The 25,899-nt window shown below is 38.8% G+C and overlaps 2 protein-coding genes across 3 annotated transcripts; both read right to left on the bottom strand.

The window, feature by feature from the left end:
* Positions 1–501: 501 nt before the first annotated feature.
* On the bottom strand, positions 502–9,365 carry LOC117266210 (homeobox protein Hox-D9b-like). Its single transcript, XM_033641270.2, has 2 exons — positions 8,620–9,365; positions 502–4,433 (listed from the first exon to the last, which is right to left on the bottom strand). The coding sequence occupies exons 1-2, from the start codon at positions 9,296–9,298 to the stop codon at positions 4,189–4,191; spliced, it is 924 nt and encodes a 307-aa protein (XP_033497161.2). The 5' UTR covers positions 9,299–9,365; the 3' UTR covers positions 502–4,188.
* Positions 9,366–16,434: 7,069 nt separating this feature from the next.
* Positions 16,435–23,485, bottom strand: LOC117272521 (homeobox protein Hox-D11b-like). Of its 2 annotated transcripts, none has more exons than XM_033651492.2 (3): positions 22,454–23,485; positions 21,140–21,281; positions 16,435–17,410 (listed from the first exon to the last, which is right to left on the bottom strand). In XM_033651492.2, the coding sequence occupies exons 1-3, from the start codon at positions 23,127–23,129 to the stop codon at positions 17,317–17,319; spliced, it is 912 nt and encodes a 303-aa protein (XP_033507383.1). In that variant the 5' UTR covers positions 23,130–23,485; the 3' UTR covers positions 16,435–17,316. The 2 variants fall into 2 exon arrangements, with proteins under 2 accessions (XP_033507383.1, XP_033507392.1); XM_033651501.2 differs by having other exon boundaries at positions 21,140–21,278.
* Positions 23,486–25,899: the final 2,414 nt, after the last annotated feature.

The following is a 25,899-nucleotide window of genomic DNA, read 5'->3' as shown; positions in this document are numbered from 1 at the left end:
GTAGTAGTTATTGTTGTTGTATTTTGTGTGTTTTCTATTATTATTTTGAAATATGAATATTTTTTTTATAAAAAACGATACTTGCTGTACTTGCTGTGCCAGCAGCAGTAGTAGTGACAGTAGTGGTGGTATTTAAAGTATATTTATCAAGGCTATTTTTTATGCAAGATAATAATACAACATCGGCCTATATAGGCTATCTAACGGTATTTTTATTACAGCTATAATAATAATATATTGTGTTAATAATCACAAAAAAAGATTGCAAACATAAAATATGTGTTATTATTGTTATTAGTTTTAATACTTGTTGTAGTAGCGGGCAGGTGTTATCATGTCCGTATACCCGTACTAATACATCTAACTCATAGCCTACTGTGTAACTGGTATTATTGTAAATATCAAATAAAGTCCTGACACCGTGTCACCATGCGGGAACAACCCGCCGCATGAAATCTCAAGCATATACTGCAACTAAAAATAAAAACAACAGGGACGGTGTATTATTAACAATGATGACGTCATTCATTTTTTATTTGACTTTTATAAAAATCCCCACGAGCAGCATATTGAGCGTAAATGAGAGCATGATGAAGGCCTCGTGTCGTCACATCCTGACTCCAGTTCAGTCGCAGCGCGGGGCTGCAGCTGTAGGCTAACATAGCCTGTTGGGTTTCCTCTGTCTCCAGAGAGAACGGCGTGTTTCTGACTCCATCTCATCCTCGGGAAAAAACAACACTGAAATACTGACATCCCATAATAGTCCTGTGATGTTTCAACTGCATCTGATGGCTCATTCTGACGTGAAAAATATAAGTTGTGCGTTGTGTCTGTTTCTGACATGGACTGTAGCTGTTTACAGGAGGTAACCGTGGAAATAACCATCAGACTGCTGTCACACTGTAGCTTAGCATGACTGGTGTGTGAGTGTGTGTGTGTGTGTGTGTGTGTGTGTGTAGGCATGATCTGCACATTATTAGACCCACATTAACAACAGATATACACAGCAACAACACAATAACAACAACAATAACAACAAATAGGCCCATTCGGCTCCATGCACAGTTTATAAAAAAACTAAACAAAAAAGCTTTTTTCTGTCTTAGCAACAAAATGTCAAAGGTCCCCTCTGGGTATTATTTTAGGGGAGACTAGGGTTGGTTGTAACACAGAGGTTTGCTCCAATCAGGAGCAAGATTAAAGAACAACAACACATGATTATCTGTGTGTTGCAGGGTTAGTCTGACAGCACCTGAACACACCTGAAATACACTGCGAATCACTCAAAAGTAATTTTGATATTACAGTTTTTTAATAATTTGCTCGTTTGTTTATTTTAGAGTTAAAATGTTGCAGATTTGACATACTGTCTGTTCCTGTGCCCCAGGAATGAGTCCTAAAACCTGCACACGAGTTAGCATTTTATTCACTCCCCATTCCCTCATCTTAATGTCAGAAGGTTAAGGTTAAGAGACTTTCACGTTTTGTTTTATGACATAAAAGACAACAGTAAATACCCCACTCGTGAAATCTGAAGCTTGTATGAGTCTTAAAAAAGACATACAGAGGTGAGACAACAGAACGTCATTACGCTGAACACGACTTTACAGTCTTGTTATGGTGGTGACGCTAGGTTGTGCAACCATATTGTAGGTTGTTTATAGCCTAATGTTAGCTTTTCACTTCTGGCAACACATTCTCACTCCGCCCTCGTCACATATCGACATTTGATCATGGAATTGCCACGTCGAGTTATGACGTCCAAGGTACCCTGGGTGTGTTGGTTGTTGACAATTTGGGACTCCGTGTCAACTTCAGCCTGTTACATGCATTGCAATTAAGTTTAGGCGACAAAAGCATGTGGTTGGGTTTAGGAAGAAGAACAGGGTTTGGCTTTACAATCATACGGGAAGCGAACACCGGCCTCTCAGGTGAAGCTCAGTGCTTGTTGGACCCATCCACAACCAGTCGTGCCCACCATACTCGGACTTCCGCCACCTTTTTTAATAATTTTCATGACGCTGCGTATCATGCAGATATGAAAGAACATCTTTTTACGTCTATGTCTGACGCTGGAAGTCACTGACCAAGCACCAGATTTCAACAACTTCGGAGTGAGACCGGGTTGCAGGATTGGATCTACAGCCAATATGGCAGCGCATCCAGAGTCAGGTGGTGTTTCTCAAAGTCAAGAAAGGATCCTTAAACAGCTGAAATTCAAGGAGGTCACATCATCAAATCCTGCTGGAGGACTGTTCCAATGTCAAGGCATCCTTCGAATTGTAACGAGGACCGAGTCCTTTCTTCAAAGAATTTTTAAGGATGCATGTGTGTATCCTTAGCAGTCAAGAAGTGCCTGCAATTATTTCAGCATGATTTGGAATTGAAGGCAAGGCCTCTTCAATGAAACACCTGGGCACTTGCTTGCCTATTCCAATGCGTGTTCAGCAAATGCTAGGAAGGACTCTTGCCAAGCCTCTGCAGGATCCGGCTTGGACCCATCCTACCAGGGAAGCATTTTTGACTTTGAGAAGCAGAGAGTGTTGTAACATTTCATCTTATCCAACAACCACTGACGTTCCCCCCGGGAGGCTGGTGTTATATTCAGGTAAGATTGTAAAGCCAAACCCCTTTTTTCCAAACCCAACCATGTGCATGTGTTGTTGAGGGGAAAAAAACATCAATTTGCGGTGTTGTACAGTCATAGTGCATTTATTCTAAAAGAGACTGTATGCAAAATGAATTTTCCTGTGAAAACGAAGTGTATTTTGAAAACAGACAATGCATGTAACAGGCTGAAGTTGACACGGCGTCCCAGAACATCAACAACCAACACACCCAGGGTACCTTGGACGTCATATGTGGACGTCAAAGTCCACTGACCAAGCAGCAATATGTGATGAGGTCGGAGTGAGAAAGTGTTGCAACATCACATTTAACTCACATTTCATTTGTCAACTTCATAAAGAAAAAACATTTCACATGTGAGGATTTCACATACAGCCTACACGTGTTCTTCGGATAGTTCACATGGTAAATTCATACAATAGGTGCATGTTAATTCCATGTGCTATTTCACATATGAAAACAGCAATTTTACATTTTGTGTAAAATGTTGACGTTTGATAGAATCACATTTGTCTGAGGGTTATGATTAGTGGTGTAGTGGAGGGTATATGGAGTATACCCTCTTATCGGCCAAAAAGCCATTGGACTATGTAGGAGAGTATACTCACCTCCTCTTCAGGAACCTACTCATCTACCTCGTCCTTCACCCACCCCATCAACTACCACTGCACCACTGGTTATGGTATTGTCAGCCAGGAGCAATGAGACTGAATAACAGTACACTGACAGGAAGTCCAGCCAACACTGGACCATGCAAATCACTTCAAATGACAGTCTTTTAAACCAAGAATATCAACAGATTTCACCTTTTAAATCAAAGCCAGCAAAGGGATCAATTAAACACACCAAGTCCTCATAGTCCTGTTTAGTTACCACAGAAAGTCACCATTTAATCTCTTAGATTTTGTCTCACTCTCTTCTGTATTTTAGGCATTATTATTATGATTAAGTGTCCAGCTTCTGTTTGTTCAGGTTTCTTCCCCCCAAGTATTTTATTCAATTTACAAATAAACACTTGGCGAGTATTTCAGGCCGTAGCAGAAGTGGTACAGTCACGTCTGGCACACTGAAAGCAGTTTTTATGAGGAGTTTTAGCATTAAATCATAAAATGCAATTCACAGTTTGGCACAAAGCACAGACAATTTATGTGAAGTCAAGTATGTGTCAAGTAGTTTCAGTTTTGGACATGTGAGATATACAGCCTCATCAAAACCAGATGTGTTTTAAAATGAGCAAAGTCTTTGATATCTACTCGTATGTTTTCTTAATTCAATTTATGGATCGTCCTGTAAATCTGAACATTTTATTCTGAGCATTATTTACAAGAACCCCAGCTGACAGGTTGACTGTCTTCATTTTGCTACATGCAGATGGAAGAATTGTACACCAGAGTTCAGAGGACCTGACATGAAAAAGCCATAAGACGTTAAAAGGAATATTTTTCTGTAAAAGTGTTACAACGCATCCTGGCCTCCCCTGCACAGTTTCACCACTGCAGTTATCCAAAGCAGCCATGTTAGCTCCACAATCCGATGATTGCAGCCTCTCCTCCAGATCCATCATTCATTCACACCCCTCCTCTCCCGGATCATCAGCTTCTTCATCTTCATCCGTCTGTTCTGGAACCAGATTTTGACCTGCCTCTCTGTCAAGTTTAAGAGTCCTGCCACCTCCAGGCGCCGGTCCCTGGTCAGGTACATGTTGTAGAGGAACTCCTTCTCCAGCTCCAGGGTCTGGTGTTTGGTGTACGGACACCGTTTCTTCCGGGTGGATTTAGCATGGATCCAACTGGCTGATGGGTTTTCTGCAGAAAAAGACACAGAGTAGCAGAGTTTTACTTCAACTGCACACCGGGGTATTTACTCAGTACATTTACATGCACATTTAAGTCAAGCTAACTGGACTACTGTCCTTGTCGCAGTGTAAAAGCTAGAGAGGGGAATCGATTTATTGACCAAAGTATGTCAGACTCCTCTACTATAGGTGGCAATACGCCCCCTTTCAGCTCAATAGTATTGGACCTTTTTCTGGTTGACCTCACAGACCAAACAATTAAGCACTGTCCAGCTGTTCCATCACTTTCTTGAACACAGCACCATTCCGTGTTTTCCTCCCATCCATGTATTTTAAAATGTTTAACTCTTTCAGCTGACACAACATGAACTGTGTCTTCTCGTCCGTCCAAAACTGTGCAGCTCTAGATGTAGATTTCATCATGTTGTTACTGGCTACTTCTTCTGTTAATGCTTTTGGACTCCCGGGTCAAAGCCCGGGGTGGATGCTCAAAGCACCTCGACCAGTTTGGGTCTGATTGAGTGCATACATGCAGGAGGAATTCGACTTCCAATCGCAATATCTGGGTGTTAGTCTGACTTTGAGAAATTTGTACAATTTCAGTTGGACTAACATGTTTACATATATTTTAAAACTCTGGTGTGTGTGTCTGTGTGTTTGTGTGTGTGTGTGTGTGTGTGTGTGTGTGTGTTGTACTTGCACTTGCTACATAGTGAGGACCACAACAAGTTTTTAACCTACAGAGTGAGGACATGTTTAGAAAGTGAGGACATTTTTGCAGGTCCTGGCTTCCTCAAAGGCCTGTTTGATGGTTGGTTTTCAGGTTCAAGTTAGACTTTGGTTTAGATTAGTGTTGGGTTAAGGTTTTAATGCAGCACTCTAATGAGTGCAAAGAGGGGCACAAGCACACGAGGACCAGGTGAATAAAAATACTTTAAAAATATAAAAACCACATATGGTTGATTAAAATCCACTGAAATGATTTTGGTCCATTCACTCAGGAGGGCAGGGGCAAGATCAATCTAATACTGTTAGGCTGCCATGGCTTACTGTTAGCTTGGTATGTTAATTAATTGCTTAAATATTTTAATACACACCACAGGTTAGTGACACAAAAAAAGTATGTGCTAAAGGTCTAAAATCAAGACAACCACAATTCAAAATAACACACATGCACACTGTAGATTAATACATTAAAAAATTATGATGTTATCAGCGAGAGGGAATATTTACAAGCAAATAAACTGTGATGGAATGTTTGCTCAAAACTACACTGTAAAATATTAAGTTGTACATTTACAGTTAATTACTGTATTTTTTTTTACAGTACATTATTGTGAAACAACAGCTGTATACTGTGATCTCACTGTAGTTATGCCTTCATATTACTGTGATGTTCCTGTAAAACTATTATGTTTATTGTGACCTCACAGTTTAAGCCCATTACATTACTGATATAACAGTACGTCCCTGTAAATTACTGAATTTCACAGTAACTTCAGTTATGTACATTTGATTACTGTGATTCATCAGTATGCTCCTATAGAATTCACTGTAATCTCACAGTTAAACTGCTTCTGTAAAATTACCTTGTAAGTTTCACAACAAAATTCTGACTTAGGTTAAAATATCACAGTAAAAGCCTGTGAGATGATACAAATGTAATTTACTGTGAAATATTAGTTATATGTTGTAATTTCCTAGAATCAATTTGCAGTGAACATATCATATTAACGTTTCTAAAGTGACGTAGTATATGAGATGAAACATGATCTCTTCCTAACCATAACCAGTGGGTTTTTATGCTTAAATCTAACCACACCTCAGCCACAGCGTTGCTCAAAGTATCCTACATAATGGCATTTAACATTTTCCTGATTTGCAGAAACGTTAAGTGCCAACATTTTTTTTTCAGGCGATTGGGTTGCAACATTCCCCTGATCTGAGCTTAGATTCTTCTGTCCAGGTGTAACTGTGCTGCTGTGTCCAGCTCCTGTGTCCAGGGTCCAGTCTGGCCTACTGAAAGTCATGGAAGCTATACTGCAATGTGCACGCACTGATCTGTGAGGCGCACAGATACAAAGGTATGTACATTTGATTACTGTGATTTAGCAATATACGCCCATAGAATTACAGTATTTCACTGTAATCTCACAGTTAAACTCATATTACTGTGATTTAGCAGTATGCTTCTGTAAATTATTATATATATCTATATCACAATGGTGAGAATGTCGTTAGAGACATTATTGTGTTACAGGACTTACAGGACCTCTTCTTTCTTTTCTTTTCTTTAGCCACAGTTGTTGAGGATCATGGGTAATTTAACCTGCCAATTTCCGAAACTGACAAAAAAAGGCGCTATTTCTTAGAGTTGAAGGAGAAATAATTAAACGGATGGCCTTAACATTAACCCATCCTGTTGCTGAGTTATCAAGGACACTTTTCTTGTTTTTGTGTTGAGAAATGTGGAGACATGAAGGAGAGACTGATTCAAACAACGTGCAGGTTTGGGTGAGGGGAAGGGTGTGGGGGAGGGGAGGGTTAGGCATTTAGCTGTGATGGTTAAGTTTAGGGTTAGAGGGCTTGGGAATGCATTACATCAGTGAGGGTCCTCACAAAGAGAGCAGTACAGGGGAGTGCATCTATGTGTGTGTGTGTGTGTGTGTGTAGTTCAAAGACTGACATAAAAAATCAGAGAAAATATTCTCAGGAACCAGTTTTATGAGCCTGCAACTTTTGGCTCATTAGAAAAAGAAACAAAAGCACATGCTCCAAACAGCTCCATAAATAAAGACAGTGTTCCATTCATTTAAAGATATTGATATATTTTAAAACCATATTGCTCCTTTTCACTGAGCTTAAACACTTTTATTAGCACCAGGGTTGTTTATGCCTTCATTTTACCCTTCCAGCATTTTAATAATTTAACATAATGTCACATTATGCTAAATTATGTTCAGTGGTTTCTGATGTAGCTATGGACCTTTTAAGATGAAAATGTTTTTGGGGAGGACACAAAGCAGCCATAAATACAGCAGAGTGCCCAATAAAGTCTCGATTTGTGTGTGAGTGCAGGCTGTGTTGGTAAAGAGCCAAACTGAGTCTCATTTTTTAGAATTATTAAACTGCAGTTGGGGATATTTGAACCTTTTACTGATCTGAAATGCTTTATAGGCCACTTTGAAAAAAAGTACCGCAGCCAGAGAGTGCTGTGAAATTATAGTTAGACAAATAGATAGGGAGCAACAAGGGGACCACACAGAGGACATCTCTGCTCACTTTGATTCAGTTTCTGAATTATATATGGGAGGGATTGAACTTCCGGTTTAAGCACAAATCTTCTGAAATCATTTCTTTACCAATAAGTATAAGTCTGAGAAGAATCTGAGCCAGTTAAATGGGTTTTAAACTGAATTTTTGACGCAAGAATCCATAGTGTTTTAACAATAAATCAATAGGCTGCATGACCAGAAAATTACAATGTAGGCTAGTGCTTGGAAAAAAGTTAAATGTTGCAAAGGAAAGAAATAATAGCCACTAATTATATTGTTATTATTATTGACCTTATTATATTATATATTTATTTTGCTTTACCTCGTGCCTTTTTTTGGAGTTCCCTTTTTTATAATAAAAATGTATAAAATATTTTTTGACTGAGATCCACTTTTTTTGTCATTCAAACTTTTTTAAAAAAAGTCAAAAAATATATATCATTATAAAGCCTATTTGTTGGTTTGTGGGGCATGCTGCATTACGAACAAGCTACGAACAGTTAGGAGCCTTTAAATTCTGAAGGTCGTTTTATATAGACATGCTTATGCAATAATACTTGCTGCAGTATATGGAGTATTTTTGGGAAAACAAGCTTTGAGCATTTATTGCAAGAAAAAAATAGAATAACTCGAGTTCCTGCACAAATCCGATCAGTGAGAAGCAGCGTGAGCTACCTGCGTTTTCTCTTTAGTGGCAAATTGTTAAATAACAGCAATAGCACCTTAATTATTTTAATGGACAATAAAGTTTTATATTTTACCGTTTACAAGACATTTATAGGGCTATAAAAGTCACACACACTTACTTACTTAGGCCACAGTCTCCCTCTCTGTCACACACACACTCACACACACACACACACACTTTGTCACTTCTTAAATGCTAATAAACATTCCTGAGTTTGGTATATCTGTCTTTACCCGGGTCGAGTGGTGGCTTTGTTTTTCTTTCCTCGTCCTCCTTTTTGAGCTCCGGCTTCCTCCCGAGCTCCTCCACGGTCCCAAGCCGCTCGAGGACCACCTCAGTCGGGGAGGCGAAGCTGGAATCCCCGGGGCTGTCCTGTGACGGCGGTGAACTCTCGGGTTCTACCGCCTCGTACCTCGGGCTCGGATCGGAGAGGTCACCCTGAGCGGGGACACACCCGGGGAAGCCGGTGTGTGACAGAGAGGTCTCCGAGGTGGGAGTCCCCCCCTCCCAGCAGCGGACGAACCTGCTCTCGTTGGCGGCCGCGGATGCGAGGTGCTCGGTGTGGCTCTGCGTCTGCGGGCCGTAGTACGGGTGGTGGTGGCTCAAGAGGGGGTGTGGATGGAAGAGGCCGGTGATGGAGGCGCCGGGGGTGGACTGCAGCTGCGGAGAAGAGGGCGAGGAGGAAGCGGAGGTGTTCGCCCAGGGAGAGAAGCCGTTTAAGCTCGTCTGTTTGTTGGAAAAATGTGAAAAATCCGGAATGTGTGAGCAGGGGGTCCCCTCCTCCTCATCCGCTCTCCGGGCTGGCTTTGCGCAGCCGGCCGTCGAACCCTGCAAGCCTCCCGGGATGAAATGTGCACCGTACGGCTCCTCAGTCTGGAGCCCCATCATGGAATAATAATTCGTTAGCGACATGTTTATTTTATTATTTCAATAAAAAGACACTTAAGTGCGACTGTAAAACGTTAGATGGGCTGGTATAGTGGCTTACATCCTCCCCTAAAATGGTAGTATTTTTTTTTCCTGCCCTTACCTTCTTCCCGGCTGCCCATTGGTCCAAGTGTGGATCACATGGTTAGACTGTATTTACCCGGTATAGGAAATAAATCTCATTTTCCTTTTGTGCTCAGAAATGTGATAGTAGGCCTCGGAGCCTGCTGCCAGATGGGCCCGGTGGAGCACACAGCTTTTTAAAACTCTGTAGTTGAAACACAGTTTTACAAGCAGAATAAAAAGTAGCAGGGAGTCGTTTACAAGCTCGTTTGAAGTGTGTGTGTGTGTGTGTGTGTGTGTGTGTGTGTGTGTGTGTGTGTGTGTGTGGTATTACATACTTCTCGTAGGTACTTCAGCCAAACCACTCTCTTACTATATAATGAATGAACAACTACACTGCAGCTTATTTCTAACTGCTCTATAAAAACATCTCTTTATCGCCTCAAAGCGCAAAAAAAATGAGATTAGCGGAAGAGAAGTTTGGATTTTGATCTTTCTTTGTCCGGACAAGTGATTTTCTTCATCATACACTGAAAAATATTTTGTATTTCTTGGAAAATTGAGATGAAAACTGTCCCTTCAAGGTCACGCGTGGTGGCGCAAAATGTGCTTTATTTTGCGCACGAAGTTACAGTACGTTGCCCTTAATTGGATTTGTGTCAGTGGTCTGGCTTAATGGTCAAATCCTTCTGTTTCAGTTGTATGTTATCTGGCTACATTTTTTAACAGGCATATAATTCATTATATTGCCTGCTTGGAAACATTTGACATGTCTTTATTTAGCCTATGTGTATCTATTACGATTATTTTTATTCTAATTTAGTTGTTGAGATCTGTTGCTGTTCAGTTTATTCAACTTAGGTGTCTTTGAATTTGCTTTATATAAAAAAGCTAATTAAAAAAGAGGAACAATTGTGCCTTAAAGGACAACCCGTTCTCATCCCATCTCCTCACATATCATCTATATGACGCGTTAGGTGTCCTCCTGCGGTTGTTGTTGACCCTCCAGGACACCGTTTCAGTTTTGCTCTGTAAAGCACTTTGAATTGCCTTCATGTATGAAATGTGCCATACAAACAAAGCTGCCTTGTCTTGCCTAACCCGTGCAACACAAGCGAGTGGTCAGGTTTAGGCAACAAAGCACATCATGGTTACATTCATGAGAGTCGAGGGTTTGTTGGGCCCATCCACCATCACTCCCATCCGCCCTATAAAGACTTTCCAAGTCCTTACATTATGTAGTTATGTGCATCTAACGCCACTGGGCAGCATACAGCCGGACAGGTGCCTTCTGACCGACCAGATATCATAACACCACTAAAGGTTCCCTCCTGCATCACAAACTGACGCCACCCAGCCGTGTGGCATACTGCGCATAAGGTGGCTTTTGGCGTCGGTGTCTGACAAAGCGGTAGGATTTGGTGGATTCTATTTCAAAGCATATTTGGTTGTATCTTAAATTACTACTATTAACTTCTTACTAAAATGTCTTTTCATTTTTCTGAAAACCCGTTGGTAACTAGGGGCAACCAACCCAGTATGTCAGAGTATCTCTGATGGTTAATTACTTCTTGTTACAATAAGCTGTAAGATGAAAAGGATACCCACTTCAAGCCCAAACCTAAGCTTCCATTCAATATGGGCATGACTATTGAAAAATGTTTTGTGAAGTAAAACCTGTAACACCAACCCGACCAAGAATTCTGATATGTTAGGAGGAAAGTTCAGTGAATGTTTGTGAACATGAGCTGCTCTCTCTCAAAGCCAGAAACCAGAGAAGTGATGTCATGCGTATAAAGTCTGGAGCTGCTCCGTAGACAATCAGTGGGAGACTGATTTAAATTTGATCTTGCTTTTCCATCAGAAAATAAATAAATAAATAAATTGAATTTATCCATTCAACCACACAAACTATACAACAAACACTACAAGTGTGAATCAGTTTGACGGTAGTGTAAAATATTTTATTCCTGTGCTCACATTAAACAAAAAACACTAAAGAATTGCACAAAAACACACAAAGAAACAAAACGCTGGACGCAGTGTGCAGCTGTGCCTGGCACCAGATGTATAGACTGTATACTGTGGAGCCACGGAATGTTCGTTTGCTTTTTTAAACTCAAAATGAGCTTTATTTTACTGCAGTGATCTCAGCTGTGACACAGAAAGTGTACCTGTACACTCAGTGTCATCTGGATCATCTTTCACCAGTCATTGTCTATGGAGCAGCTCCAGACTTTATACAACAGGCTTTAGTTTTTCTGATTTTATAGATTTGAGAGAGCTGTTCTTATTTAATAGTATTTTGGGACTGTCTGAGACCACAGGAGTTACATGTATGAATTTTGAAAATGAGCGCACTTCACCTTTAAGTGAAGATAAATCATGTACTGGATTATCTAAAAAATCCTTCATCACAAAGGCTGCTCTTCGTTCTCATGAATAATCAACACTTTGGAGACACATTAAATTATCTGTCCGTTGCTCAGATGATAGGCTAATAAATGATCAGTATTCAGCTGCATTATTCTCTGATCTGATCCATAAACCACATCTGGTCTCACTCCCCCATTCATCGCCACTGTGTCCATGTTTGAGTGTAAAAGTGAAACCCCATTGGCTGGAGAAGAGGATGACAGACAGGCTGGGGGCGTGGCCTAAAGACAAACTTTCACATATGTCCTCAAAGCCTCCTTGTAACATAGACCTTGATCGCTTGTGCGCCTTTACCGCCACCTGCTGTCTGGATGAGTTCAAAACAGAGTCCAAGTTCTGCAGGAAGGATCCCCCAAACTTTATCATGTCGGATCGGATCATTCAGCAGCATGGGCACCTCTTGATGTAGCACTCTACCATGTCGGTATGAGCTCTGTCCACTGGTCTCAGTGATGAAATAAAGAAATACATGAATCAGAGCTCGTGATTTCATTTAGCTGGAGCCTCGAGGATTCAGATCGGGATGATGCCATGGCTTTAGACACCTCTAGGTGGCGGTAGAGGTGGGGTCAAGCTGTGTAAAAGTCACACAAGCTGACAAATATATAAACATTTATGACAGAACATGAGAAGTAAAGACAACATTGCCTATAATGCATTGCCATATGCTGATGCCAACTGTTTTAGAGATGGAAATCTGTTACTGAAATATTTTTAGAACCATTATTACTCTTTCTATAGCTTTTATTTTATTTTATAAAATAATAAAAAAAAATCTAACTTTTTTTTTTTAATGTAATTCATACCAATTTTTCATTTAAATTAATTTAATTTAATTAATTATTTTTCTTTTTTAGCCTTTTAAGCATTACTTTTACCCTGGCTATTTCTATTACCATCACGCACACCTTAATTTAAGTCCACCTAGCATTTTTAAGTTGGCATCATCAGTATTTATCAAATCACCCAACTCCAGATTCCTCTGTTTGTATACAGTTCCCTGAACATGATCCTTCCCTCATATTTTCATCAGCACTTTCCCACAATCATCAATTCCACAACTCCTCAGAATAACCATAAACTCAGTCCTCCTGAGTGTCAAACATCTCCACTACATTTTGGTTTAATTTGCAGAGTTCAGTGATATTTGACGCTCTGCCATCTCATATTTTAAAATCAGCACCTGCACAACTCAAGAAAGCTGTTAAAAGTTTGTTTTTATCTCTTGGGTTTTAGGATTATTAATTAATTCCATCATTTATTTATTATATTTCAATGGTGCAGTAGGGACTTGAAGGTACAATAATTCTTTGTAACACTGTTGGACAGTAATTGGGGCAATAATTCAACTAGCAACACTGTGCAGTTATTCAACTGTGCAATATTCTTTCAATGTCTTAATATTTATATTTAACATGATGCATTTATTGTATATATTTCTATTTACATACATATTTTTATATTTCTAAAATCTTACATACTGTTTTTATACATTTTAATGTAGCATAAGGCACATATATTTATATTTTCACACACTTGCCGTACTTATAATATTATAGCCTACATATTTTGAATTTCAGATATTTTACATACTAGTGTTAAACACTACAGCATAACACACATATTTTCATTCTTATATTTTTACATACTTCTCACTTTCATACTTAATTCTACTTTCTGTAATTCTCCATGCTTCATGTCAGAGCAGCTGTAACACATCACAGTTTTCCCCCATGGATCAGTAAGTAGGCTATTTCTAATTCTAATCTTTGTAATTAATGGTTTTTATTTTATTTTCTACTTTGCATACTTGCACATGACTGCTACTGTGTACAGTCGTATCTTTTGTCTTTCTCTTGTACACATCATTGCAACATTTTTCTTTCATGAATTAAAGAATACCCTGCAGAGAGCCCCCCTGAAGTTTATTTGCACCTCTCCATCACATTGCTGTTGTTTATGTACTAGTTTGTATCTTTTGTATATATGTTAACACATAAAATAAACTAAAGCAACATACAAACATTGTAAACATGTTGTTTTGACAAATTATAGTGTAGGCAGATACATCCTCTTGTTACATTTTAATAATTTAGAATATGTGTCAATAAACTTCTCCCGTGAAGACATATTTTATATAATTAAAACTGTGTTTTACTATATTGTCATTTATTATCTGTCTGTACAGCAGCCATCACCTATGAAAAAAAATCTGTAATTTTACAATACTTTCCCAGTAGCCTATGTTTCACAGCTTTTTCCTGTATTTTTGAAATATGCAAACATAGCAATAAAATTCATAAAGCAGACTGTGAATTTACATCTTTAATATAAAATAACACAAAACTGTATCTGTGAATAACCAAACAATTTTTATTTATTTATTTTTTTACAAATAAACAGAATATTAAAACACATTTACATATTCACCATAATTTCACATTGCTTTTATTTATTAGATTAAAGATTAGATTATAAGATTAGTTTAACACTGTAAATATATTTGTACAAGACGTATTGGTTTTTGTAATTTTATGTAGATTTTTCTTTTAATTGACAGATATATTGTACAATTATGGAAGTTTTCAAAACAAAAGCATTGAATAAATGTGTTTCTATCAGTGTGTGAGTGACCACAAGATGAGTTATAGTTGTTAAACTATACAAATAAATATTTATATTTGGTCACAACCACATTATAGTGCATTAGAACCATTAATTAAGTGTTCATACTGCAATTAAATGCTCAAGAGGGGGAGGTTATTTCTATTTCTGTTATTGCAACTTGCACAATAACTACAAGTTGCTGCTAGCACCAATATTACTGCGACACATCTTAAAACACACTTTAAAAACCCCCAATTTGTTTTAATCTAAAAAAACATTTATGTCTGGGCTGCCTTAAAATTTAAGTTGACTGGATGTGAATACAAGTTGAGGTAATCTTGTAATTATCCAATGTGTCTTCTCAAATTTGGTCAACTTAATAACTTAAGGCAGCCTGGACACAAACTTTTAAAGTAAAAAAAAAAAGAAGTTTCTTTTTACAGTGCAACTTCTACCAGTACTGCAATACTACTGCTACCTTTGTCTCCTTGCAACAATAAGGCTGCTGCTACAAATACTCCCACTATCAGGCTACTGCCTCTATTACCCCTAATTCAGCCTCTTTGCATTGCACTAACTGCACATCCACCACTGTTACTGCTTCTACTACAAGTTAGCTCTACTTTCTACCCATGTAGGATTTCTTTTACAACATTATCCATTTATTTACTGCAAAAGATAAATAAATAAGATTAAGACAACACAATTCTCAGCATCAAGAGGGAAAATGTACAAATAAATCAGTTTAAAATGTGTCTGTGTAAAAAAAGAAGCTCTGGTGGAGTTTATTGTAGGTCATTAGCCTGAATGCCTTTAGTTCCAACACAATCTCTCCTTTCATCTACTTGTCTTTCTTTTTACGTCAAATTCACACTCATGCACGCTCCCACACGCACACACACACACATACACACACACACACAGACTGAGTGAGACAAAGACAGAAAGACAGACACAGCAGACCGTCTGTATTGCCCCAATAAAAGCCATTAAGCTGAGGAAATGGTGGTTGTGACGGTTGTTTGCTGGTTGTTTTGCGGTTCAAGGTTCATCTGCAGCCTTGGACTCACTGTGTGTTTCTGGTGTTGTTCAAAGTCTGGGTCGGATAAGAAGAGAGAATACCTGACAGAGAGGCTATTACTTTTACTTATTTTTCTTTGATAGTTTGACACTTGGATTTTATACGAGTGTAACCTGGGGCAGCAATTACCTGCTTAATAACCTGCTCTTTAGTTGGCATGGTTGTGTTTACGATTCAGGCATCATCCAACTCCAATGTGAGCCCATTTAAATGTGCTTCTGGGTCTTTGTTGCAGAAGTGATCATGCATAATGTTCAATTCATTTTATTGCTGTGTGAAAACAGCCAGGCAACATGGCCTCCAGATATTTTCTTATTTCCTAAGAGATTATATTTTTATTCAACAAACTTGAAAAGCGTCTGAGACACGACTAAGAGGGGGTGAATTTAAAAAAGTCCTTTATAATTTCCCAGTAACTAACGTTAACTTTAACCACATACATTTGCGGCAGGTGTAAATTAAAAATGCATTTAAAACTATGAAATTGTGTCGTAAAATTTAACTCAAGCTGCATCAAATTAAAGATCACACACTCCTCTGTAGTTGAGAAAAATCCCTCTAAGTTTTAAAAGAGGCAAGTCATCTTAGAGAGAGGTTGTCCATTATTTTCATAAACTACCTTCAAGTTTACTGAAATATACGTTCAGATTTTGGAAGGAGGATGCAGGGAACACGTCCCCCTCAATATTTAGAACATGTTTTGTCCCCCCAGTGAAAACATAAAAGTAGCACAGGACTTTTATTTTGACAAATGAAAGACATTTCCATCATAAACACGTGCAGCAAAGGCACAAATTGGTGCATACAAATTCACCAGAGTGCAGTAAAGTGTACGATGCAACAACAAACCCCTGTTCATATGTGTCCTGCCTGCATGTTACAAAATTGCATGGACACACGTGGCACCTGAAATAATGACTCATTCATAACGATGTGTCAGTCAATATTTAATCACATTTAACTAATCACAAAGTACATCCAAGTAAATCAAATAATTGCACTCATATGTTTTAGATTTTTAGAATTTACAGTCTTTTATGTAGAAACACAAAATGGTCACAATGCTGATATCAAATCTCAGAGATATCAGAATAATTAATACAGATTGCCTTCGCTTGCCTAAACAGATAGATTTATAAGCGAAACAGATGGTGAAATTAGATTTTATGAGGTATTATTAACTTGTGTAAGTTATAAACAAATGAACATGAACAGCAAGAGGATTTATAATTCAGTAACTGAAACATTAATACACAGACACATCTTTAGATTGTCAGCAGTGCAAATCAGCATCGAACACCAAAAAGACCAAAAAAAATCAAATACTCTCAGAAATGTGAACACCAAAACAGGATGCTCCACAGACGAGCGTATAAAGAGCTACATCCGCATTTCATGTTTCTCTATGTTTAGTTTTTGGAAAGGAAAAAGGATATAAAATGTATGTTGTCTTTTCAAGGTTAGGACATGAAGCCCCGAGGCAACGAAAGAGTTAATGTCTTCACAGTCAGCCACATAACTTCAGAGGGAAGTCAGGTTTGAATAAGGCAAGAAGAAAATCAGGAGCAAGACAGAGTATTCATTAGAGAAGTTGCCAGGATGTGTTTGTCCTCGAGAAAAACATGGGGCCTAAACGTGAGCCTTGGAGGACTCCTCATGGCAGGAATACTGGATTCATTTATTTATTTATGTCTCGATTAACCTGCCCACATGGCTGGAATGAGACAGGGCTGTGAGAAGGTTGTAGAGCGTTCCCACAGCTTGTGCATGACTGAAAGATAGACTGTCTCTTACTTCTTTCTCAATAACCCGTCGGTCAAAACAGGTGATATCCTGTGTGGTACAGCAGTCTCTCTCTTTTCAGTTTCTTCTCTTTCATTCGTCTGTTCTGGAACCAGATCTTCACCTGTCTGCATCAGCAAAGGACATGAAACAATGTTTACAGTTTGATTTCTTTGTGCTGGTCCAGCAAATCGCAAGAAAAATGTTGTATATTTCTGCAAACTATGAACATGTTATATTTGCACGTTATTCAGATACACTGAAGCTTGACATTTCAACTGTGCTTTGGTTACTGTGTAGTTAAGTTTAGGTACAAAAACCACTTGATTATGGTCAGGAAAAGATCATGTTATGGCTTAAAATACCCAGTTTTTGGGGCACAATCCCTGCTGGAAATGAACCATGTCTCTGTAATAAACAACAACTGCTTTTCTGGCAAAGCAGCAATGTCTTAGTAAAAGAACAAACACTTTCCAGGAAAGAAACACCCACATGCAGGGGATAAAAGGCCGCTGGAAACACAGCAATGTCTTGCTAAAAACAATTGTTTTTTTTATTTGTTGGTCTACAGCTTGGCAGATGTCTGCCAACACACCATCCACCATCCCCTCCACCTGCAGAAGACAACTCATTTGCAATGTCACTTTAGAAACATCCATATGTTACGTATGAAACAAATGTAACACCGTCATGGTTTGCAAAGCATACAGTGCCAACTGGGCTGGTTCTAGATGAGTTTAAAACAAAAGCAAAACACAACAAACTGCAAAATGCAATTATTCTGCATCAGATTGGTTATGCCTTAAGTATACTGTATGTATGTGCCAAATAAATATGATGATGGTGAAGTTTAACAACCAAAAAGATGTGGGTAAGGCAGGGTTTGGCAACTTTTACTATCAAAAGAGCCATTTTTGGCCAAAAAGAAAAAACACATTGACACCACAACACAGATTTAAGCTTCAAAATAAATCAAGTCGAATTTAGCCTATCAATATTACTAATAGATCTAAATGAGCATTCAGTATTTGTTTAGCACAAGGTGGCTCCTCTGCAGAAGGCTATTTATGATTACTTAGTACTTTAACTTTGCAGCATTGTCGATGAAAGCAAACAAATCTGTCCACATGCTATTTTCCTCTGAGACATTTCCCTTCTTGGATTTGGAATCCACAGCTAGCCTAGCGAGGAAGACTCAAAACCACTGTAGCCATCGCTAGTGATCTTTTTAGAGGAAAAGGCGCCAGGCCACAGACGTATGACGCACATTTTAATTGACGAAATGTTAAAACATTGTGTACAGGCTACACATTTTTACAGCTGAAGAATGTAAGAATCACTTCAGGCCTACGACAATAAATAAAATGTTACAAAAAAATAAATAAATAATGGTAAATCATTTCCATATCATTTTCTGTCAAAGCCAGGGAGCCACTTGAGAGAGGCGAAAGAGTCGCATACAGCTGTGGAGCGGCAGGCTGCCTACCCCTTGGGTTGGGACACATCATCAGTTTATAAAGTTTTGAAGCCAGATGTGCCCAGAGAGAGAAAGAGTGTGAAGATGTTGCACGCCATTTTGACTTCCCACTGCACTGAATAAAGATCTCTCTACTTCCTGCCACTGAACAATTGTTAACACATGGACAACTAACAGTTAATTTCATTATAAATCAATCTGCTAGGTGATTTCACGATTAATCAATTTGTAATTTGGTCTACAAAAAGTCAGGACACATCTGATCAGCAGTCTAAAACTCAAAGATATTTAGTATATGATGAGCCTTACAGCAGAGAACCACAGATAAAAGTTTAATTTTCTTACAATGAATGATTCCATGTATCAACTTAATTCCATTACATTTTTTACTGTCACCATGACATTATTAAATCCACATGGTGAAACATCTTTTTCTCCTTCCAGATTAAAACAACACGCAGGTCCATGGTCAAAGAAATGACCATTAAATATTCGTTACTAATCAAACTTCAATAGTTTCCATAGCACTTTGCGAATAAGTGGAACCAGACACCACTGTGGAAAATTGTGTGTTTTGTGTTCTGCAGAGTGTGGAGTGTTTAAAGAGTTTCACTGCAGCCTGCAGCCGAGGCTGAGCAACACCTGGTGAGAGGAATAACAAAATTTCAGCCCAGCTGCCAAAAGAAAATGTTGGCATCAGGGACCAGATTCTGGGGCCTGTGCATATGTAGTCTCTGAGGGGCCCCCGCCCTCCTCTCGTGATTCATGTCCCTCTCACGTCCCTCTGGATTTCTATTTTTTTTATTACAAATTCAGTTTGCTTTCTTTTTTTTGGAAAGTCTACTTCTTTTTCCTGGGGAAACACATGACAGTGTATGTTGGTGCTCCAGCAGCAGTCACTCACTTGGCTCATTGTGTTTAGAGATGAATCCTAGTGCACGGTGGACTAAACCATTTTTGCCTTTAAGGGGTGAGATGGGTATCAGAGAGCTCCCACTATTTTTTTTCAATGTGAAGTTCAGTCTTTCAATCAATTTATTCAGTCAATTTGCATTTAGTTATGGCACTAAATACTTTGGTTTTTGTTGCATCTTTTTTTAATTTCAAACATTTTATTCCAGGCTTTTTGAGGGCCCCCCTCCAAACGGGGCCCTGGGTAATCAGTACTGCTTTCCCCCAACTATACATCCCCTCTGGTTGGCATTGTACCTTTCTGCAAACCATTTAGTTTCATACACTGTAAAGTATTTGACTGTACATTTACGTAAATTATCTGCTACTAGCTACATCACTTTCACAGTAAATGAAAATTTATCCTGTGATCTGACAGCAGTTATGCCTGTATATTACTGTGATTTAGCAGTGTGCTCCTTTAAAATTACTATATGTAACTGTACCTTCACAGTTACTGTACATCTGATTACTGTGATTTAGCAATATGCTGTTGTAGAATTACTGTATTAGATTGTAAACTCCTGTGAGGTGATAACAGTGTGATTTATTGTGAAATATTACAGTTAAATATTGTAATTTCCTGGAAATAATCTGCAGTATACGTATCATCAAAGTTTTAAAGTGACGCAGTATAAGACAGAGGCATATGGTAGTTACAATGGGCTCCAGTACACGCTATAATGATGGGTCCTAGTGCACCCAAGTTACTGAAGCACACACACACAGTTTTAGGCGTACATTTTACCAACAGTGTGTCTTACCACTTTTATATTATATCATATATATCATATATACATTGTTACATGATTAAACAGAGACTTGATACTGGACAGTCATCATCACATATGTTTATGACAAAAACTACAAGAAAAAAATGGGAAATTATTAGTTTAACGAAAGATTTTTTTATGTTTATGTAGAATAAGCACATAATATTGTTATGGATTGATACTATTTTACAAAAACAGAAAGCCATGATGGAGATGGGTTGTCCTTTTTGAGGGCATACACAGAAAACTGCACCATTTCTTGATTTAAGGTGAGGTCTTCTTTGAACGCAAGCATTTCCAGGTGGCATTTAGGCCCCTCCACCCCACGGGCCCCAATGCAACTGCACTGTCTATATTTACGCCCCTGATATGAGATGAAACATGACCTTTTCCTGACCATAACCAGTGTGTTTTGCGCCTAAATCTAACCACACCTCAACCACGGCGCTGTTGAAAGTATTCTATAATGCAAACATAACGTTTTCCTGGTTTGCAGAAGCGTTAAATGCCAACATTTATTTCTGGCGATTGGGCCTGATCTAAACTCAGATTAGACGTGTTCTTTATTTTGCTCAGGTGTAACTGAGCCCCTGTGCCCAGGGTCCAGTCTGACCCACTAAATGTAGAATGAAAGAAACAGTGCAACGTGCACGCACCGGTCTGTGAGGCGCAGGAGGCGGGACAGCTGCATGCGTCTGTCCTTGTTGATGTAGATGTTGAATAGAAACTCTCTCTCCAGCTCCCTGATCTGCTGCTTGGAGTAAGGACAGCGCTTCTTTCTCATCACACAGGGCTCTGCTGCGGAGAGACAGAGGGATGGAGGGAAGAGGACAGGCCAGAGGGGAGGGGAAATGACGTTAAAGTTACGAAAAACAACAATAATTTACAATCTGTAGAATTATAATCGGCCCGCTGTGTGCAATGTAATCCAACATTAGTGTGAATGTTCAAAGGAGACACCCAAACATAGATATGAGCAACTTTCGACTTACAAAAGTCAAATTCATGCGCATCAGTCTAAGTTTCATTTAATTAAAAATCATTGCATTTAAAGTGAATGTCAAGGTCTGGGATCAAAACAGTGACTTTAAGAAGTCAACATGACTTCATGTTGCATGGCTGTTTCAGAGTCTAATTAATGGTTATTGAGGCCCATGCGCTGTTAGTGCCATGTGACTGTTTGCTCTTTTAGCATACAGCCAAACACATCAACTGGGCTGCAACTAAAGCTGCCAACAAACAGAGAGGAAAATGTAACATTAACTAACTTTATTTGGTATATATGGAAAATAATCACATTTGCCCAGCGCGTATAAGTTCAATGGTTCATAGGAAAGTACGATTTTTATATTAGATGTGGGAGAGATTAGTTATATCAGGTCCAGTAAATGCATCTTGGGTTTTAAGGATGTACCAGAAAATACACGATTATTATCTTTTTTTAATTATTATTATTATTATTATTATTATTATTATTATTATTATTTTTATTTTTTTTTTAATTTAGGCCTACTATATTTTGAAAAGACGAACTTGGTCTAATAAAAATATTGAATTATATAAAATCAGCAGCAGCACAATAAACAAACCAATACACAAATTAAAGAGTTTACTATGAGTCATTTTTTTTATTCTAGATTTTTATTTTCTAAACAAATGATTATTTTCTGAACCTGATCTGGCTACTGGCCGCATTTCACGCGCCAACATTGTCACTGTGATTTGGTTAATCTCAATGTAACAAAGAGAATATGGAAAGAGACCCCGAATATGTAATAACTTTATTGACACAGGCTTACATGATGTCAAATAGTTGTACAAATGTCTCGTGACCCTGTCAGCATATGCACGTGAGGTCATGGCGATTTAAGTGCTGTTGGATTAAAATAGTTCCACGTGGTCTCGTTTTAGAATGAAACTATTTAGCTCCATATTAAATTATAGTAAATTATTGTTTGACCTCCACTCACCCGAGCCATGACTGTCTCCACTGCCGCTGGATAAGGGCGCATCCTCCTCTTCCTCCTTCCCAGCCTGGGGTGACTCTGACCCCGCCCTCACCTCGCTGCTCTCCCCGGTGTGACAGCTCGTCCCCTCGGCCTGATGCGTCTCCGTCTCCTGTTGGCTCCCAAGTGTGATCTCCGCTCTCTGATCCACCGTGTCCTCTGCACACTCGAAGAACTGATCAAAAACAGGCGGCAGGATCCGGTTCCGTTCTTCCGGGAAGCGATGCTGTGGATTCAGCGCCGTGTATCTGCCAGGGAAACTCCGCGGGTCTGCGCCAAACGCCTGTGCGTAAAAGCGCGGACCGGAGGCGCTGTAAACCGCTCCGCCGTACACAAAGCTGTCCTTACCGGCGCTGAATATCGTCTCCGATGATGATGATGATGATGGTAAACCCTGGTACTCGTGATAAACTGCTTCCCCCGGCAGGTTGACGCAGGATGTTGGCGCAGAGGTGATGGCGCGGTTCGCCTGGTGGAGAGTCCATTTCCACGGAGGAGGATACTGCTGCCGTGGCTCGTGGTAGCCCGGCAGTCTCTGCGCTGAAGAGGCGCCATGAGCCGGGCTGTTCTCCGCTAGAAACGGTGCAGTGATGGAGCCAAAGTCAGAATTTGGCGGATAGGTGCAGCCCGGTAAATACATGGACTATAAAAATCTTTAAATCCAAAGAGGCTGAGGTATGGCCAAAGATATAACAACACCCAGGAACTGTGACTCTGTTCTGGGACACTATTTTGGGGCCCGGGAATTAGTTTTCACCCGAAATAAAGTCCTAAATGAAGCGATTATAATCAGCTTAATATGAACCTAACTGTGCATCGTGACCCCCTGAGCCCTCAACGTTAAAACAATAAACACAACTATGATACAGCCTGAATATGAAGCCTGTCACAACATCTCTCCTCCATCCATCCCCCAGTGAAACCAGCTCTCAGTGTCTGTGCAAAGTGAGGAAAACAGTCTTTGACCTTGAGTCTGCCCAAACTGGGTCTGCTGAGTACAATTAACTAAAGGCTGCGCTGCACGTTTTTGTGGTCAGGCCATGTCAAATCCAAGACACACACACACACACGCACTACGCTAACAATAGTGCTGTAGTTAAGCCTTTCTAACATTCTATATAAAACATAAATACATTGCCAGGAGGTGGAATTTAAATTGAAATCTTCATCTGTATGTGGCCTGTAATAAAAATCGTTTTTGTTTTTTTGCACGCACGCCGATTCTCTAAATTCACGTCATGAGACCTCTGCGATATTTTCGACTTGTAAAACCACATGTTGAGAGTAAATTTCTTCGAATAAAGAGCACAAACAAGTCCTGCAGGAAGCTGCACATCAAAGCTCATTTGGACATCTTTGAATGTATAGAGTCTTTACAATGGTTTTTATTCTGTGGGATCACGCACACTGTCCTTTGTGCCCACACTGAGTCCAATTAGAGGAGAATATTCAGCTGGGATGAAAGAAGCTTCATCTCATTATTTTTTGTTTTGTTTTTTATGGAAATATTGTGATTAAGTGATGAAGGGCAGCAACAATCTTCCTTTTTATTCACATAATACAATTGATACAAATACTTGCAGTGACATCAACTTGCAGTGTGTAATGTCACATTACGTGTTGAAGAAAAAGGTTATAATTTTACTCCAAAGTTAGGCTCAATAACTAATTCTGATATTTTGCAACTACTGCATTTTAGCCCAAAATAAACACCTTTATGCACCAAAACATTTTCCCACAGACAGAGGTGAAAGGTGTGAACCCCAAAACTGATTCATGGGGTTCATGAATGATGCATAAAAAGATTACACTTGTTCCATTAACCTGTGTCAGTCAACTGACAGCTTATTTTAAGACTTTTTTTTGAGTAGCATAGAATTAAAATAAACAAGTTATAATATCTTACAAAAATAGTTTGATCACTAAATAGCAACACAACTTTTGGATAAAAATTAAGTTGGTTCATCTTAAGCTTTTCAGGGTCACAGTAAATTATGTTGGTTGTACTAAACTGATTTAGCTAGTCAGATTATAAAAGTTTTAAAGGACTGACTCAATTAAAAAGATGCATACACATTGTTGCATTAATTTGTTTTAGTTGAATCAGTGGATTGTTTTTTAGAGCTCAATTCGCTCACTCAACTTTTTTTTTTGAAATGGCTTGCACTGAAAACTTAAAGTTAAATGCAATACCGTAACTTTTAAGTTTTAACTTTACACCAGACAAAGATGTGTCACATGACAACTGTCTGACAGAAGTTTTATGTTACTTCAAAAACTTGTTGTTGTTGTTGTTTGAGCATTTAATCGTATGTCACATTAACATAAAATTACCATATTGCTGAGTATTTTTTTTAATGTTTATAAAATACAAACAACATGGTGTGTCATACGTACAAACCACAATATATGTTCTAAATTTAAAGTCAAACGAACATAAAATGTTTTATTGTTGAGCTGGATCCAAAAGTCTCTCACTCTAATTAAAATTTACTGGACATGGCCGCACACACAACTTTGCAGTACAGTCACATGAAAGTTTCGAGTACACTGGACACAGAATAAATGACCCTCATCTAACTGCATATTTCTGTGTGTTTAATACAATATTTCAATCAAATGATAAAATAATTTGTGTTTTAATAACACAGAACTGAAGTGAGGATATCTAAGATACATAACACAGAGTTATTGTCAAATGTGGGCTTAAGTGTCTTTATATGTTGTCGTCAAATTAACTCAAAACTCAAATATTGCAGACTTCACATAACAAGAAATATGTCAAGCTCACAAAGGACGAGTTTTTGTATCACGTGAACATAAAGTTTTTATGTCATTTTGACAGTTTGGGACATTTGAACATATTTTACATCAAAGTTTTGAGTCATGGATGGATTGGGGTTAAAACGGGCACAAGTGCACACTAGTTAGAAGCTATGAAGCAGACTTTGCATGTAAAGCAGCAATCGTTTAGAGACTTGACATCGGACAGGGGCGTAAATAAAGACAGTGCAGGCAGTGCGATTGAGGGGCCCATAGAAAGACTGAGACCTCCAACAATGTGTTGGGTGGAGAATGGGCCCTTATGACTGATTGCCACCTTGGAATTATGCCTGTGTTCAAAGAGGAACTCCCATTAAATTAAAACCAGTGCCATTTGCTTTATGTCCTTGAAAAAGGGAAACTCATCTCTGTCATGTTTTTTTTGTAGTCAATGATGATGATCAATGATCAATGATACGCTTACTTCAAATTATTTAAATTATTATATTAATAATTTCTTATTTTCTCTGGTATTTTTTGTGATATACAGATATGCTAATGTCCAATGTCTCTGATCATGTGACGAGACAATATGTGCATTATAACGTGCACTGGGGCCAGACGTAGCTACTTTACAACACTGACAT

The sequence above is a fragment of the Epinephelus lanceolatus genome, chromosome 17 (assembly GCF_041903045.1).
Source record: "Epinephelus lanceolatus isolate andai-2023 chromosome 17, ASM4190304v1, whole genome shotgun sequence".
NCBI lineage: Eukaryota > Metazoa > Chordata > Actinopteri > Perciformes > Serranidae > Epinephelus > Epinephelus lanceolatus.
Note: the sequence above shows the minus strand (reverse complement) of the source record. Positions and strands in the feature narration are given on the sequence as shown.